The following is a 17,565-nucleotide window of genomic DNA, read 5'->3' on the forward strand; positions in this document are numbered from 1 at the left end:
TGGCCCAGGAGTTGGGAATTGCCCTTTATTGTAGTTTTTCCCTCCCAAGTGTGTGTCCATGTACCTGGAAAGGGTCAGCAGGAACCCTAAACTGCAGCATCCGAGGGCTTTGGTTACGTGCTGCTAAAGATCCCGTTGTCACGCACAGTAGCTCTGGAATAAATTTTCCTGAGGGAGTCCTTTAAAAGGACAGCTTAAGAGCTTAACTTCACAAGTCCCATTTTCCCTTTGGCTGTTCTCCATCTCCTACCCAGCCCGTTGGCAGTCAGTGGGGTGATCGCCGGCCCCTGGGCAGCACTGGCTTCCCAAGGACGTGAACCAAGGCTTCCACCACCCGCTGCTTTGCCCAACGCCGTGTCCCGCTGCCTGGAGCTGTGGTTGCAGTGGTGGAGACGGACGCTGCTGCCCAGAGCCGTGTTACCTGCTCAGAGGGCTGAGGCTGGGCGGCTGGACATGGCATGGAACGGCTGTTGCCGTATTGCACTTGTAATGAAACAGTGATTAAATTTAAAGCAAAGGCATCACCTTTTGCATTGAATATCCTACTGCCTGGGAGGGAGCTGTGGCTTTGGTGGTGGGGACGGGTGCTGCTGCCTGCAGCTCAGCATGCTGGGGCTGGGATGTGGTGCTGTGCGGCTGGATGTGGCGCTGGGTAGCTGAACGTGGCGTTGGATATGCTGGGCGGCTGGATGTGGTGCGGGACGTGGCTCTGGGCAGCTACTGCTGTATTGGAGTTGTAATGAAGTAGTAGTTAAGTTTAAAACAAAGGCATTGCTTTTCACATTGAATATCCTCCTCCTACCTGAAAACAGAACTCCTGTTGACCCCAAATGCTTGTAATTGCCTCAAGAGCCTGGTTTGTTCCCTTATCAAACTGCCTGCTTTACATGCCGCGGGGACTCTGGGCACTTGGGCTGCCACCGAGAGCTCAGCCTCTTCCAACTCCCCAATGTTTCAGGTCTGATAACAAATACCTGCTCCAAGTCTGCCCACTCCCTGATTCCAAGCACGGTGCTGGGGTGGAAGGGTGTGGAAGAAGCCTCCTAGTGCTTTTTGGGTTTTTTTTTTTTCCTTTATCCCATCCTACCTGCCTCCTCCCATCGGCCTATTTTCTGCCCCTAATGGTTTCTGCCTAACAAATGGTGTTTCTTTTTTACAGCGTTATGATCCTGGACTTGTTGTGGTGATGGTAAACTTAGCAGTGGTAATTTTTTATTTTCAGACTGAATTACTCCTTTTGTCATCAGTGCACCAATATGTTAGGCTTTACTTTCTCTGTTGTAGCCATCATCCTTCTGCTTGGTCTTTCATTTTCCTTTCCTTTCCTTTCTTTATGCACACTTGTCTGATCCTTGTTCATTGAAGGGTTATTGCTAAGAAGGGATGTTTCTGTTTGTGTTAGAACTTCCAAAAATCAGTTTAAACATTAATTTCTAATACTGTCCAAACGTGATTTTCCCCCGCCACGATGGGCACTAGCACTTGCTACTGCAATTTCCAAATAGATCTTGAGAACCTAAAACCAAAAAACTTTGACTGCCTTAGAAGGCAAAAGTACTGATGCCTTGTTTGTATGCAGGGGTTTATGAGGCCACATCAAAAGATCTCGATTGCTGGAGAAACCAAAACCAAAAAAATGAAAAACAAAAAGAAAAAAGCTTGGAGAAAAAAAAGAAAAAAAAAACCAAGAAAAAAGCATACAAATTGGCGCTTGCTGCCAGCCCTTCCATTTGGGTTCGTTGCTTTCCAGTAAATCCGTGGCTGAGATGTTATGAAAGTGATATTGCACTTAGGAAGTCATTTTTATAACCTGTCTTTGATTTGGTCCTTTTGCTAAAAATTGCAGTCACTGCTTATGTTATTATACCATTGGGCATAAGAGAAGCGTGGTCAAACAGAGGGCACCCAAAATGCCCCAAGGAAAGCTTGATTCCAAATATCCTTTTTGGATCAGTGCAACAAATATTGGTGGATATCTGCCTGTCAGATGTATGGGCGTGTAAACCAGAAAGCAATTGATTCAGTGGACTTACTTCTAAAGAAAACCACGTGCCTCTGCCCTTCCAAGAGTTAAAGCCACAAGGCTGACCTGAGCTGGTTCCCTCCGCGGAGGCTTTTGCAGGAGCTGGACCAAAGCGGCTGTCGGACCAGAGGGACGTTGATGCCTGGATGGGTTTTCTGAGGCAGTTTTAAACACTTCAGCCTTTCCGCGATGGATTATTTTTGGCACGATTGAAAGCTGTTGATCTTTTAGCCCAAAGGTATAATAGATGTGTATGTGTGTATAACAAACCAATTGTTTACACCAAACTGAGAGCAATGATGAGGGAAGTAAACACTCTGTTTTTTCACTCAAGGTATGCACCGGGAAAGGTAAGTACTCTGTCAGTGGGCTTACATCACAACCAACAGCACGAGTTGTGATGTAAAATACAAATAATAATAATAAACCAAAAAGCTGTGGTAGTAAAGTGCTTGTCTGCCCCATTTTGCTTTGTTTGGCTGGTTATGAGTGGATTAAAGAGATGTTTTTTTAAAAAAATTACAAATCTCCAGCATAGTTTGATTAGTTCAAAGTCAATTTTCTTCGCAACTAAGTCATTTTCACAGCTTACAGCGACCAGGCGAGTCCTAGAGCCGTGCTCCGCGGGAGCTGAGTGCCTGGCCTGGACCGGGCAAGTGTTGGGGATGGAGGAAGTTTGGCTGCCGTACCACACTTCTCGGTCAGCTTTCCTTCCCCCTGGGAGGGGATGGGAGCTGGTGGGAGAGGAGGCTTCCACATCTCTTACAGAAAAGTCCTCATGAATTATTGATGCGGTAAGGCAGTAAAATGTATTCAATAGCTTTTTCACTCTCATTAGAGGATGAGGAGTAGGAATTGCTTGATGGGGATGCGTTGGGAAGGTTCATTTCTCAAGTCCTGTTAACAGCCCTGCCCTGGGACTTGTCATGATGGAACATTAACGGCAGGAATATTTTATGTGACCAGTTAATGTTCAGAAAATACCATTTATCAACGTTCAGCGTGCATTTATCTGTGACCGGTTTGGAGCCGAGCAGCAGGGTTGGCTGTAAGCTGTGAGAATGGCTCATGTTTGGTTCACTGTAGCTTTCTGGTCTCTGCACTCCAAGGCAAGATCTCTAACCACCCAAACCCAATGTGTACAACAAGCTGTGGCAAAGGAGTGGCCGCTGACCACCTCTCTCTGTGTTCCTCTTCCAGGGAGGACAGATCCCATCCCTATCGTCGTCAAGTATGATGTCATGGGCATGGGACGGATGGAGATGGAGGTAAGCTTGCCCCGCTCAGGATCCTGCCCTGCACCCGCTCACTTCTTGCATGGCTCTGAGGGAGTTGATAGGGGAGAAATGTAAGAATTTGCACATCAAAAGTAAAGAAAAACCTGCTCTTAAATTTAGCCTGGAGAAAAGGAGTTTGAGAGGAGACTTCATCACTGTCTACAACTCCCCAAAAGGAGGTTGTAGAGAGGCGGTTGTTGGTTTTGTCTCCCAAGTGACAGATGATAGGACTGAGAGGGAATGGCCTCAAGTTGTACCAGGGCAGGCTTAGATTGGGTATCAGGAAAAGGGTTCTCAGGCACTGAAACCTCTGTCCCGGGAGGTGGTTGGGTCCCCATCCCTCAAGGTGTTTAAAAGCCAAGCAGATGAGGGTCTCAGGGATGGTTTAGTAGTGGACAGGTACGGTCAGACTTGATGATCCTGAAGGCCTTTTCCAACCAAACGATTCTATGAAATCAATGCAGTACAAAACCACTTCTCAAATACGTGTTCTGTCTGCCCCTTGGTACCTCAGTTCTGAAGTCTGGATGCTGTCTGAAATTCCTGGGCTTTACCATTTCCCTCCCACAAAGCTGAGTCCACTGCCAGCAGTGGCTGAGCCTGCCAGGAGCCTCCACCTTGGAAGGGCTAAGAAACCGTTTTGTATGTGGGTTATACTGTGGGATGACAAAACATGGAGAGCGAAGTGCAGTGTGCAAAGGTTCTGTTTCAAACCTCATCTTTTTAACATCACACATTCTGGCAGTCTCAGGGATGCAGATTTATGGGATGAACTGCATCGCTTTCTTTTTCTTAAAAAAGCTCGACTACGCCGAAGATGCCACTGAGCGGAGGCGAGTACTGGAGGTGGAGAAAGAAGACACCGAGGAGCTGAGGCAGAAATACAAGGTATGGGAACAGGGGCATCAACATTAAAGTTCCCGTAGGCTGAATGGAGGGAGTTTGTTCTGAAAGGACACAACTCTTCTTGTTGGGCTGCAGTAACGGGAGGGGGAACTGGATGCTCTTGGGGTTTTGTCATTGTTGAGGCTTTTTATATCAAAAGAAGTGTGGCCGTCAGGGCGAGGGAGGGGATTCTCCCCATCTGCTCTGCTGTCTTGAGACCGCACCTGGAGTCCTGTGTCTAATTCTGGAATCCCTAATATAAGAAGGAGATGGAACTGTTGGAATGGATCCAGAGGAGGCCACAGAGATGGTCTGAGGGCTGGAGAACCTCTGCTGTGAGGGCAAGTTGAGGCAGTTGGGCTTGTTCAGCCTGGAGAAGAGAAGGCTCTGGGAAGACGTTAGAGCAGCTTCCAGTACTGAAGGGGGCTCCAGGAAAGCTGGGGGACGGGACTCCCCAGCTAGGGGGGCATGGACTAATAGGATAAGTGAAAATGGCTTTAAATAGGAAGGGGGAGGATTTAGTTTGGACATTAGGAAGGTATTCTTCCCCATGAGGGTAGGAAGGCCCTGGCCCAGGTTGCCCAGAGAAGTGGTGGCTGCCCCAGCCCTGGAGGTGTTGAAGCCTCTGCAGAGTCTGTGCTGACAACGTACAAGGGCCCTAGAAAACTATGGCAGCCCTGACCCTCAGGAAGGAAATGTTCTGCTTACTCTGGGACTTCTTTCTAGAACAGGAGCAGATCACGCAGGGAAAGTCCTGCCGCTCTTATTCAGTTCTTCAGCAGCTGAACAAACACCAAGGTTAATTCCAGGAAGTGAATAACCAGTTCATTAAAATATAATCATAGAATCATGGGATGGGTTGGAAGGGACCTCCAAGCCCATCCAGTTCCAACTGCCTGCCATGGGCAGGGGCGCCTCCCACTGGATCAGGTTTCTGAAGGCCCCATCCAGTGTGGCCTTGAACACCTCCAGGCAACGGGAAGTGGAGTAGAGTAGTTTGCGGTGATATTCTTGTGTAAATCCTGTGTTCTTTGCGAAGGTTGAACACGGCCCCAGATTTGAGAAATCCGCGGGCTGAATTTCCTTGGAAGAATTTCTCAGGCAACATTAGAAAACCTGTATTCTCTGTTTCCACAGGGTTTACAAAACAAGGGGGAAGTTTGTAAGCCTCAGCCTTTTACTGTTAAAAGTGGGCCATGGTGTTGGCATTGAGCTTGACACGTTGGAGCATACATGGATTAGCTGTAGTGGAGTTCTCTGTGAAGGCAAGGTCTTTGCTTCTCCTTTAATCCACTCTTACCAGCCTGCAAAGTACATCACGGTGTAGGCGAACCTGCTTGGTTAATTGTCCTGAGATTTGAGAAGTGCCGGAGTTGCAGAGCTGCCTTAGACATTAGAATAAAGAGCCAGTTTTGCATAAATTTTAATTCTTTGAGGAATAATGGAGAAGTAGTTTCAATTCCATTAAAATTAAGCATAACCATGGCAAATCTAAAATTCCATTTCACTGGTTCACAGTTAATGCTGCAGGCAGCTTGTTAAGCTACAGAAAATGATAGCCTCCTCTCTGCATTTTTTTTCACCTTAAGTTGAGAGCCTTGACTTGCTTGGTAAGTGAGTTGCTGGTATATTTGTGCAATTAAAAATAAAAGCCATTGCAGTTACAGGGTATCTGGCTGGGCTGGATCAATGGCCGAGGCCAACAGGATGAAGTTCAACAAGACCAAGTGCCAGGTCCTGCACTTGAGACACAACCCTGTACAGCTCCAGGCTTGGGGAAGAGCGGCTAGAAAGCTGCCTGGCAGAGAAAGAGAAGGAGCTGGAGGGGATAATGTTGACAGTGGCTGAACATGAGCCAGCAGTGGCCCAGATGGCCAAGAAGGGCACCAGCATCCTGGCTTGGATCAGCCATGGGGTGGCCAGCAGGAGCGGGGCAGGGATCGTCCCCTTGTGCAGCCTCACCAGTGCCAAGCACCTCAAATCTAGGGTTCAATTTTGCCCCCTCACTGCAAGAAGGACATTGAGGGGCTGGAGTGCGTCCAGAGAAGGGAACGGAGCTGCGGAAGGGTTCATAGCACAAGCATGATGAGGAGAGGCTGAGGGAGCTGGGGTTGTTTAGTCTGAAGAAAAGGAGACTGAGGGGAGACCTCATTGCTTTCTATAACTGCCTGAAAGGAGGTTGTAGCGAGGTAGGGGTTGATTGCTTCTCCCAAGTGATAGGCATTGATAGGACAAGGTGAAATGGCCTCAAGTTGCACTAGGGCAGGCTTAGATTGGATAATAGGAAACATTTTTTTCATGAAGAGGGTTCTGAGGCACTGGCAGAGGTTGACTGGGAAGGCGGTGGAGTCTCCATCCCTGGAGGTGTCTAAAAGATGGTTGGATGAGGTGCTCAGGGATGGTGTGATAGTGGACACATATGGTTGGACTTGATGATCTTAAAGGTCTTTTCCAACCCAAGGGTTCTATGATAATTGCTTTTAAAGATAATTATTACTATGGAGGTGAAGGCAGTTAGTGATCTCTTTTTGGCACACTTAAAAAGTACAAATGAGCTCTTAAATGGTGTCACACAGCTGGTGCTGAACAGTTCCTCTACATCTAGGTGCATGCTCTCCTTGATGATGGTTCCGCTTTTGTTTTGTCGCAGCTGCTCACATGCTGCAGAGGGGAGGGTGGGCCATGACGTTGGTTGGGCTGGGGCAGCACATGGCCAAGAGCCTGGATCTCTCGTGAGCTTCAACAGCAACAAATGCCAAGTCCTACACCTTGGTTGGGGCAATCCACGGTTTCAATACAGCCTGAGGGATGGGGTGGTTGAGAGCAGCCCTGTGGAGAAGTTCTTGTGCTGGTTGATGGCAAGCTTGACATGAGCCAGCAATGTGTGCTCACAGTCCAGAAGGCCAGCTGTGTCCTGGGCTGCATCCAAAGAAGCGTGGCCAGCAGGACAAGGGAGAGGATTCTCAGCTTCTACTCTGCTCTCTTGAGACCCCACCTAGAGTCCTGTGTCCAGATCTGGAATCCGCAGCTTAAGAGCGAGACGGAACTGTTGGAATGGGTCCAGAGGAAGCCATGGAGATGATCTGAGGGCTAGAGCAACTCTGCTATGAGGACAGGCTGAGAGAGTTGGAGTTGTTCAGCCTGGAGAAGAGAAGACAGTGGTTAGACCTTAGAGCGGTTTGCAGTATGAAAAGGGGCTCCAGGGAAACTGTGGAGAGGCTCTTGATCCAGAGATTCAGGGATAGGACAAGGGGAATGGTTTTCAGCTGAAAGAGGGGAGATTGAGATGAAATCTTAAGCAGAAATGTTTTGCTGTGAGGGTGGGGAGGCCCTGGCCCAGGTTACTCAGAGAAGTGGTGGCTGCCCCATCCCTGGAGATGTTCAAGGACAAGTTGGATGGGGCTTGGAGCAACCAGATCTAGTGGGAAGTATCCCTGCCCATGGCTGAAGGTGGAACTGGATGGGCTTTAAGATCCTTTTCAACCCAAACTATGCTATGGTTTTATTGTTCCTCTCTGCCACAAATCCTGGGCATCTTCAGACTGAGCAGCTGTTGAGTTCAAAGCATTTTTGTCGTATCAGAGTGGCTGGTGGAGCTCTCGTACGAGTGCCCTGCAAGGCTGTTTTATCTCAGGTCTGCAGTGTGATTTATGGGGAGGATTTGGGAGTTTACAGTTGTCTCTTTAAATGCGGGTGAAGATGCATTGCTCCCCAAGGCTGTTCTATATTCCTGCCAGCGTCCAGCACAGAGCTTTTCCAGGAGCTCTGTGGAGCTGCAGCAGCCTTCTCCAACTTGGATGTTTTTATTAGCCTGCTGCATCGTTGGGCTCTCGCGTTTCTATATCAATCTGTGAAAAATCTCTGCGAGCGTCACTTCTCCATTGCTCCACAGGAGTCCATTATGTAACTGCCAGTGGTGGCCACATCCTGATTAGCCACTCAGTGAGCCTCAGAGGGATTCTGGATAACTCTGCAAGCAAGCAATGTTCTTTAGTTTCCTTTTCTGTAGAGATTCTGGTTGTTCAGCTGGCTCTGTTTTCATTGTTTAGCCACAGGATGCTCTCTGAAATGCACCCGCCATGCGGCGCAGGAAGCTTGTGCAGGGCTCCCAAGGAACTTTAAACATCTTTGTTCCATTGATGTCATGCTGCTCTGTTTGCCTTTCTTTCCTTCCTGGGGACCTGCTTCAGGCTCAGACCTCTAGATAGCGGTGTTGACTTTTATCTTCTCAACAAGGGCCTCTGGTGACAGATGGAAGCAGAAACTTGACACAGATTTTTCATTTAGAAGGTGAACAGTGCTTTGAATTGGAAAAAAAACCCCACCTTTTAGCTTTGGAAATTTTCCTCCTACTGCTGTTGAAATTATTTTCCATGGATTTTGCATTATAGAAAACATGTTCAGTAATATTATTTTCATGTAATTTTGATGTGGTAACTTGGAAATAAACCGTACTGGGAGGCAGAAACCGTTTCCCTTGAACGAAATCTTATATGAAAAGGGAAAAAAAAAAAAGCTTTCATAGTATAACTTTTCTAAACATTTGCTGGCTCCTCTTGCTAATAAAAGGAGATTTCCCATAAGAAGTTTATATTGAAAACAGAAACTCTGCAAGTGCTTTTTCTCAAATGTTAGGCTATTTTTTCCTCATTTAATTTCTCTTTATTCCAGTTGAAATGCACATGGTAAATATGGGCCGTGCTGATGGCAGTGCCGTATGCCTTGGGATCCAGCACTCATGACTTGTTTTACAGTATGCATCATCATAAGCACTTCCACCTTGTTGAAGCGGCTTTCCTGTAAAGGGTTCCAATGTTTTATTAATTGCAACTGAACCGACCTTGCTGGAGGAGGAGGTTGTGGAGCCCTGGGGTTGTTCTGTCTCAGCATCGGGTGTGTAAGTGAGCCCCCAGGTCAGCCGCGGTTGTGCCGGGGGCCAGGGCTTGCGCAGCTGCACGGGTTTGTATCCAGGCACTGGGGCTTCAGCCCCTGCAGCCGCCTGGGAACTGGGATTCCCACAGAGTCCCGGAGCTGTGTGGCTCTGCCAAGCCAAAAGCTGCTGCTTTTCTGTACGGCAGCAGAGAGGAGGACATGAGTGTTGCCAGTTTAGACACCTCACCTTTGTTTTGCCACTACATGAATGTTGAATTATATAAGACAATACTGCCTGCAGCCCCCCAGGTGATCTCCTTCCCCTGTTCTATGAAATTCAGCTGCCTGTGCCCATTTTTAATCATCCTCCTTGTACCCATTCCTGTGCTGATGACACAATTTTCTTCTTTGTTAGGAAACTGAGTCAAGGCTGGGTTGTCAGTGTTGTAAAGTTACCCTTCATAGCTTTCAATTTGCAAAGACTGGTCAGCTTAGTGAATGTAATTGTCGCTGGATGCTCAGGCTTTCTTAAGCACAGTTTTCCTTGTTGAAGGACCAATCGATCATCTTCCAATTCGTTTGACAAAGTTTAACAGAAGCGTTTCTTTGTGGATTTTGCAGGATTATGTCGATAAGGAGAAGGCGATTGCCAAGGCTTTGGAAGACCTCCGAGCCAACTTCTACTGTGAACTCTGCGACAAGCAGTACCAGAAGCATCAAGAGTTTGACAACCACATCAACTCCTATGATCATGCTCACAAGCAGGTAAACGATGTTGATAGCACGGATTTTAAGTTCATTGCAGCGGTCTCGTTTGTGGTTAATACTTCAGATTTCCCCAGTGTCTCTGTTTTCCTTATAGAGCCAGGAATAGTGTTTTATGTCCTGGGTTAAGATTCTTATTCCCACCATGCATTAAAAAAAAAAAACCCAAAACAACAAACAAAAACCCCAGCTGGCTGTTGGCATCAAGGAGCCCAGTTTGGAATGATCCATGGGCAGGAATGGGCAGTTGCTAAACTGGGAAGAGTACAGATGGGTGTGGATGGCTCCTGATCTGCATCAGCTTTTAATGCAGTGCAGCTTTGCAGACTGGTGATGTGCCACGTGTGTGCGTTTTGATGCTTTAGTCTGTGTTCTGTCAAGTTGCTGAAAACGGACTAGGAAATAAAGGGTTGCGGCAAAGGAATCATAAAAAATGAGTGCTTTCCAAGTTCTGTAATCTTCAGAAGAAGGAAGATTTGGGATCTATGTGGAATGGCTTTGGTCCCAAGGTAGGGATGTGCTGTAGTATCTACAAGGTCCTTCCTGCTGCGCAGTAAATAGTATAAACTCATGTTAGCCTGATCTGTTTGAAGCTGCAACATGAGATCGAAATGTACAGCAGATAGCAGTGCTGTGCTCATCTAATGATGAAATTGCTCAGAGGAGGATTTTTTATATTTCTAGTCATAAATTCTAACAGTACATCATTAAAGTGCTGATAAATTCTGGAGGATCGAGAGGTGGTGATTGCCCCATCCCTGGGAACATTCTAGGCCAGGTTGGACAGGGCACTGAGCAAACTGATTTGGTTGAAGATGGCCCTGCTCATGGCTCACTGGATGGCTTCCAGCCCAAACCATTCTGTGATGTCTATAATCTTGCAAAACAGCAGTGAAGCAACAGCTTAAAACCAAGGGTATGGCATTGGATTGTGTGAAAGTATGGGGTATGGCAGGTCAAAGGAAACTCACTAAGGGAGTCAACAGGAAATCTCACGGCAGGGTAGTTTCTGTTTGCATACTGAGTTGTGGTTTGATGGAATTAAGAGCAGAAATTCATTCTTTATATTGGGAAACTGGGCTGCTTTGAGTGAGCTGGTGGCACAGTCGAGATATCTGATAGCAATGTGCTTCAGCCAAAGTTTTCTGTCAGCTTGAGTGAAACCTGAGTGCAGTTACACATATCTGTTCAGGAGGTGGAAGGGCCTGTTTGTGTCACGTTCTTGCGGTGTGGTGACACCGTACGGTTACGTCAACTTCTGTTCAAAACCCTTGGGTGATTGCCGGGGGCTGGCATGAGGTGGGCAAGGCCAAGAGATTTTTCTAGCATCTAGAGATGCTGTGGAAGGAGAAAAGCTGTGGAAAGTGACCACCCTTCCCTGGTATGAAAGGAGTTGTGAGTAGGGGTGCAGAAAGAGTGACAGATGTCTTGGGGACACAGGGTGGCGTGATCTCCTCATCAGTAGGCAGGATTTGGGAATTGCTTGGGTGCTGCTGCTGGTTTTTAAAGGAACTGCTGTTCTTGGATCATTTGCATACATTGCAGCAATTCCAGACAGGCTCTGGAGAAAATGAGCGTTCAGACTCCAGCTACGTCACCCAGCATTAATTTCTGGTTACGAGGGGATTTAAACAAAGAAGCAATCATGCTTTGCTTAGGGAAAAAATTGCTTGTCCAGCTTTGCGTCGTGCTGCAATGTGTGTCACCCTGTTGGGTCAGCGTTCAGTGAGGGAACTTGAAACTGCCTGATAAAAAAGAAGAGAGATTTGCATAAGGAACACTATCTCACTTGTGCTTTTTGTTACCTCTCGGGACAGGCTCATTTCAAACAGCCTCTTCTAAAGTAGAGGGTAGTTTGAAAGAAAGCCGTGCTTTTTGTAGTAAGGTGCACACTGATGTTTTACATTTTCCCTCTTTGGACAAGAAGGCAAGGCTGCGTGAGGGCTGACGGAGATTGTTTTGAGGAAAACAGAAGGTTTCCTTAAAAATAAGCTAATCAGTGGGCTTCTTCAGGAAGATGTGTTGTTAAGGTATCCTAGACAATTAGAGCAAACCGACTTGGTGTATATAATATGCAACATTTTGTCTTCTCAATGGTAATTCTCAAAGCAACAGTGCTTTGGTTTTGCCCTTTTTGTAGTTTGCTGAAGAGATTTCCAGGGATCAGTTTTGCTTTTTAAGTATTTTTAGTTACATATCCCCATGACATTGAAGTGTTTGCTTATTCCTTCTGCGGCTCAGCGAGCATTAGGCTGTCCCTGTAAATAGATGTTCCACCCACAGATCCCTTTCTGCTCCCAAGTTACAAAGCCACTGTCTTGTATTCCAGGAAGGAACTCAGGATTATTGCGAAACAGGGACGATAGGTAAGTGTATTGATCCCTACCGGATACATTTTAGACCCACCAACTTAACACCAAACAATTAAAGGGGAGGTTTTATTGTTACTTCCTGACTGTACTGGTTTCATACAGCGTTTGGGTGCATCTGAGGTGACTCAGCACCAAGTTTCTATCCAACAGGCAGCATTTCTAGTATTTCTATCCATTTCAATTGAGACCTCACCTAGAGTCCTGCATTCAGTTCTGGAGTGTCCCCAGCACAGGAAGGATGTTGATCTCTTGGAGTGAGTCCAGAGGAGGCTGTGGAGATGATCTGAGGGCTGGAGCACCTCCTGTATAGAAGACAGGTTGAGAGAGTTGGGGTTGTTCAGCCTAGAGAAGAGTAGGCTCTGGGGAGACCTTAGAGCAGCTTTTCCAGTATGGAAAGGGGCTCCTGGAAAGCTGGGGAGGGACTCCTTGTCAGGCAGTGCAGGGATAGGACGAGGGGGAATGGTTTTCAGCTGGAAGAGGGGAGATTGAGGTGACACCTGGGGAAGAAATGTTTTCCTGTGAGGATGGGGAGGCCCTGGCCCGAGTTGCCCAGAGCAGGGGTGGCTGCCCCATCCCTGGAGGTGTTCAAGGCCAGAGTGGTTGGGGCTTGGAACAACCGGATCCAGTGGGAGGTGTCCCTGCCCGTGGCAGGGAGTTGGAATTGCATGGGCCTTGAGGTCCATTCCAACCCAACCCAACCCATTCCATTATTCTATGATTTATTATCACAAACTACTGTCCTATTTCAGCCATTGCATTTTAAATGCCTTGTTGGAAGTGTGCAGTATTGGTCTCTAGACCGTTTTAATTAGGTTAATACTTGAAACGAGAAGTACAGATGTGTTAGAGAACTGTGACCTGTTCAGTCTCTCTCAGGGGAAGCTGGGGGACTAATAGCAACTTGAGTTCACAGAGATAGCACTGCAAGAGGAAGAATAAACCCGGTTCCCTTACAGATTCTTCAGAGAGTAGCTGAAAAAGGCTGTAACCGGGTGTGTGATGTCCAGGTGCTTCATGTCCACAGTCACAGGATGTTCAGGACTTAGTGGGAATGTATCCTAGGACATTGCATCCAAGTGGGCCCTGAATTTGGTTTTGAGATTTGACGTCAAGGTAGACTTCTTCCTGTTAGATTTGCATGAAGGTGAACGTGCATCACCTTATCTGGAGTTGTACCTGGTTTGTGTTTTCATAACCAAACAAACCTAATCCGTATTCCCATCACTTAGAGCAGCTTGCAGAAATTCCAGTTACAGCTGGAATTGTCGTGTCTGTCAGCTTTTGATGTTTTTTCTACTTCATCCAAGACCACCTTCCCTGCCAGGGTGCCCTGAGGGGCTGAGCTCTTCTCTGAGTCACTGACCAAAGAATAAAAACATTCAGCTTCTGAATCCCATGTGAATCCAAACGTGTTCCTGGGTGCACTTTTGCCAGGTGAACTGTGGGAATACCAAGCTGTACCAAAACGGTTCTTTATGTAGCTTTCCTTTTGTTTTTTTGCTAAATGTGTGGTGTTTTGGTGGTGTAGATAATTAATTCTGGATCGATTCTCTTCATAAACTGGAGAGGGGCATATTTAGACTGGATATAAGGAGGAATTTCTTCACGATGAGAGTGGTGAGGCCCTGGCCCAGGCTGCCTAGGGAAGTTGTGGCTGTCCCATCCCTGAAGTGTTCAAGGCCAGGCTGGATGGGGCTTGGGCACCTGATCCAGTGGGATGTCCCTGACTGTGGCAGGAGGGTTGGAACTGGATGATTTTGAAGGTCCCTTCCAGCCCAAACTATTCTATGACTATATGATTCTATAAAAGGACAAAAGGAATAGATTTCCAGAGAAGCTCTTTGGGGAAGAGGATGGAGCTAAGATCTGAAACTCTAGATCTGCACTTCTCTTCACGCCCAACTGGCCTGGCTCTGTGCTGTTAATGCTGAGGGGAGGGATCTGTTGAAACACAATAACGTTACCCACATAGTCGCTGCTGGGGTAAATGAGTGCTCCAACTCCCAACCCTGAACTCTCCAGTTTGGAGCCATTTGGGCTTGTGCTTTCCCAAAACTTATATCATCAAACACCGTTTGGGTGCAGAAGGCAAAGGGAGAGTCACCAAGGTGCTCAGTATTACCTGGGGGCTTTTGTACTCTGGAAATGTTTTACCCTCAAAAAACATGGTATTTTTCCTAACCCAATTCAGCTGCTTGTTTCTGGAAGGCAAACATGTTTGGGGAAGAGCACTTGTACATTGACAGAGTTCAATAAATAAGCTCAGGGTGCAAAGGGAGTGTGATGAGGAGCAGTGCGAGCTGCCCCGGGGGCTGGCAGTCCTGTGGCACTGGGTTATCCGTGGTGCGTTAACACGTGGTGTATTTTCCTACACTGAAATTGAGGAGTCAGAGAGAAATTAAGGTGAAATAAAACTGCAATTTGTGCTGTTTCCCCTCTGCTCTTTTCCCTTCATTTATGAACGTGCAAAGAATGTTGATTTCCAAAAATAAGCAGGGCTTGCGTTCTCGGTTCTATCAAATGATAAAGGTTGCCATCCTTTGAGCGCATATTTAGCTAATGGTGTAGTTCACTCGCAGAATCTTTTGTGTCAGAGAGCCAAGCATATATCGAAAGTTCAGAAAGGCAGAAATCTGCTGGCATGTAATGAAAAGTACATTATTATTTTATTTAATAGGGGTTGGCAGAGAGACTTGAGAACAATGGCAGGGGAGGAGTAGCTCCAATGGGATTGTGCTGTCACGTGAGCTGCTTCCTGCCAGTGCAGAAATCTCCCTGTATGTGGATCCAGTCCATCCCTCTCTCCTGACTCTAAGGTTTGTTGTGGAAGTCTCACAGCTTCAGGCCTAATAAAGCCAGGTAGTGAAGTGCCTTTTTTGTTGTGGGAATAACGTGATCTTCTGTTTTGCAGTTACAGGCAAAGAATGGGCCTCCATCTGCAAAATTGCATGGCTTTGTCCACTTAAGTTGAGAAAATCCATTTACCCCTGGCTGTGAACCTGAAAAGCGATGCCCTCCACTTCGGTATTGGGGAGGTCTTCCCTCCATACCGAGTCACCAGCTAAATCTCACACGTGATTGCCACAGCGTGCTGGTTTTTTTTCTGTTATGGCAGTTTCTGAATCCTAATTATCCCCCTTTTATTTAACCACTGTCACGTCTCTGTGATGGACTTTATAGCTTTTAAATAACACAGGAGTGCAGCTTCTTTAAGCCGATTTGCAGAGAGTGGTAAGGTAGGGGTGCTGTGTGCCAATTTGGTCCCTCCCAAGCTCTGCATGATCAGGAGATAATCCATTGCTGTAGCTCTTTGTGCTGGAGTCCTGATGTAGCTGCAGATTTCATAGAAAGCCTGTTCTTTAAGAGCTCAATTTGCACTTCCAGTGAAATATAGTTCTTAGAAATACAATACTACTCTTTGCAAAGCTGAGGTGGGTGGCAGCTATTAATAAATCACAATATCAAGCTGACGGAAGGATTGAGGTAGGGAAGAACCGCTTCTAGTGTGCAGAAATTCGGGCAGACTTCACTTGCGTGCCTGTGATTTGTGTCCCTGTCTGTTGGTCACTGGACTTCTCAACAAGACCCTCCTTACAGCTGAAGTCATAAATCAGGAGAATAACATTTCTTGGCTTCATCCTCTAGTTTGTAAATGTGTTGCTTGCTAGAAAAGCATTCTGTTCCCTCAGCAAACGCATTGCCTAGCAAGATAAAATGCTTCCTAATTTTTAAATCTTGTAGCAGCATGAAGCTTTGCTTGATTTCATCCAGGTTGGTGTCCCCAAGCCTATTATAGTCTTGCTGAGCACTGTGAGAAGGCTTCAGAAGACTGATTTCACCCCAGGAAGATGGGTTCCCAGGGCTCCTTTCCTTACTTGGTGGCGCAAAGCTCCCTGAGGATGATGAAGTGGCGATGTGGAATTCTTGTTTGGTGTTCTTTGAGCTGTGAGAAGGAGCAGCCTTGCGGCTTGCCTCCCGTGGCCGTGCAGCTTTGGAACACCCACACATATGGTGCAGTCCAAAAAGTAATTTAGGGCTTTTGAGGCATTAGAATAATGAACGTTTGCTGAAGGATTAGATGGAAATTTCTGTAGTATAAGCCTAGCTTAAATATCGATTTAGTTCTAATGGCTTTTTGGGAAGGCTAAGACCTGAAGCGTGCTGAAAAGCATCTCGTTGCTTCCATGACTCCTTTCAGACTGTGGAATTGCGCTTCAGACTTTTAATTGCTTCACCACATTTAGATTTTGGGGTGGGCATGTGTAGCTCCTGATTCTCCGCTGTTCTTTGTGTGGCTCAGTTACTGGGATCGCTTACACTCTTGGAACAACTAACGAAGTAAGTAGTGCTCTGATAGGGTATTCGGCACAGGAAGGGCATGGATCTGTTGGAGTGAGTCCAGAGGAGGCCACAGAGATGATCTGAGGGCCGGAGCACCTCCCATATGAGAACAGGCTGAGAGAGTTGGGGTTGTTCAGCCTGGAGAAGAGAAGACACTGGAGAGACCTTAAAGCAGCTTCCAGTATGGAAAGGGGCTCCAGGAAAGCTGGGGAGGGGCTCTTGATCAGAGAGTGCAGGGATGGGACAAGGGGCAAGAGTTTTTTAGCTGAAAGAAGGGAGATTGAGATGAGTTGTTAGGAAGAAATGTTCTGCTGTGAGGGTGTGGAGACCCTGGCCCAGGCTGCCCAGAGCAGTGGTGGCTGCTCCTTCCCTGGAGGTGTTCAAGGCCAGGTTGGATGGGGCTTGGAGCAACCGGATCCAGTGGCGTGAGAGGTATGGAACTGGATGGGCTTTGAGTTTCCTTCCAACCCAAACCACTCTGTGATTCTGTCATTTAAAAAAATTCTTGCCATTTCAAAGCTCAGTGCTCACCAACTACCTGAGTGTCCCCTGCCTCTGTCCTGCAGCAATAGGTTTTTACGGATGAGCAGTCTGGTGTCCTGTTGTCCCTCCTTCCCTTACCCCTGTTTGCATTTATGTAAGGGGATGCTGTCCAGCCAGATTTCTTGGAACTTAGCTCCTTGCAACCTGAGAGATCATTTCTGATGATAGAGGCACTGTTTGAGGTCAGTCGAAGGTGCTAATCTCTTACGTTCCTTATTTTATATTGCCAAGGAGGTGGCCTGGTGCAGTTGTGGAGCTGTTATCCTAAACTTACCCAGCCAGACCCTTCGTCCTTCTGGCCCCTGTCCTATGAAAGGAAACTTGGTCTGGAGATCTCTTAGTCCTTTGTAAAGTCAGACCAAATTTTCCACAATTTGGGGAGTAAGAAATTCTCTGGAGTGTTGTAACCACGGTTCCTGGTTTGTCACATACCACTGTAGCTAGATGTTGCCTGCCCTGGAGTTGCTGGATCAGGATAGTTCACTTG

General features: G+C 47.0%; 1 protein-coding gene across 6 annotated transcripts in view; it reads left to right on the forward strand.

The window, feature by feature from the left end:
* The window catches only part of GPATCH8 (G-patch domain containing 8), a 152,358-nt gene that overhangs the window by 125,283 nt on the left and 9,510 nt on the right, over positions 1-17,565 (forward strand). For 3 of the 6 annotated variants that reach the window (XM_069877103.1, XM_069877105.1, XM_069877106.1), the window contains 4 exons: positions 3,224-3,291; positions 4,102-4,188; positions 9,679-9,822; positions 12,152-12,188. In XM_069877103.1, coding sequence (XP_069733204.1) covers positions 3,224-3,291; positions 4,102-4,188; positions 9,679-9,822; positions 12,152-12,188 — 336 coding nt within the window. Of the gene's footprint in view, positions 1-691; positions 1,205-3,223; positions 3,292-4,101; positions 4,189-9,678; positions 9,823-12,151; positions 12,189-17,565 lie in introns of those variants that run through there. The other 3 variants (XM_069877107.1, XM_069877108.1, XM_069877104.1) reach the window with 3 other exon arrangements.

Source organism: Phaenicophaeus curvirostris, chromosome 26, assembly GCF_032191515.1.
Source record: "Phaenicophaeus curvirostris isolate KB17595 chromosome 26, BPBGC_Pcur_1.0, whole genome shotgun sequence".
Taxonomy (NCBI): domain Eukaryota; kingdom Metazoa; phylum Chordata; class Aves; order Cuculiformes; family Cuculidae; genus Phaenicophaeus; species Phaenicophaeus curvirostris.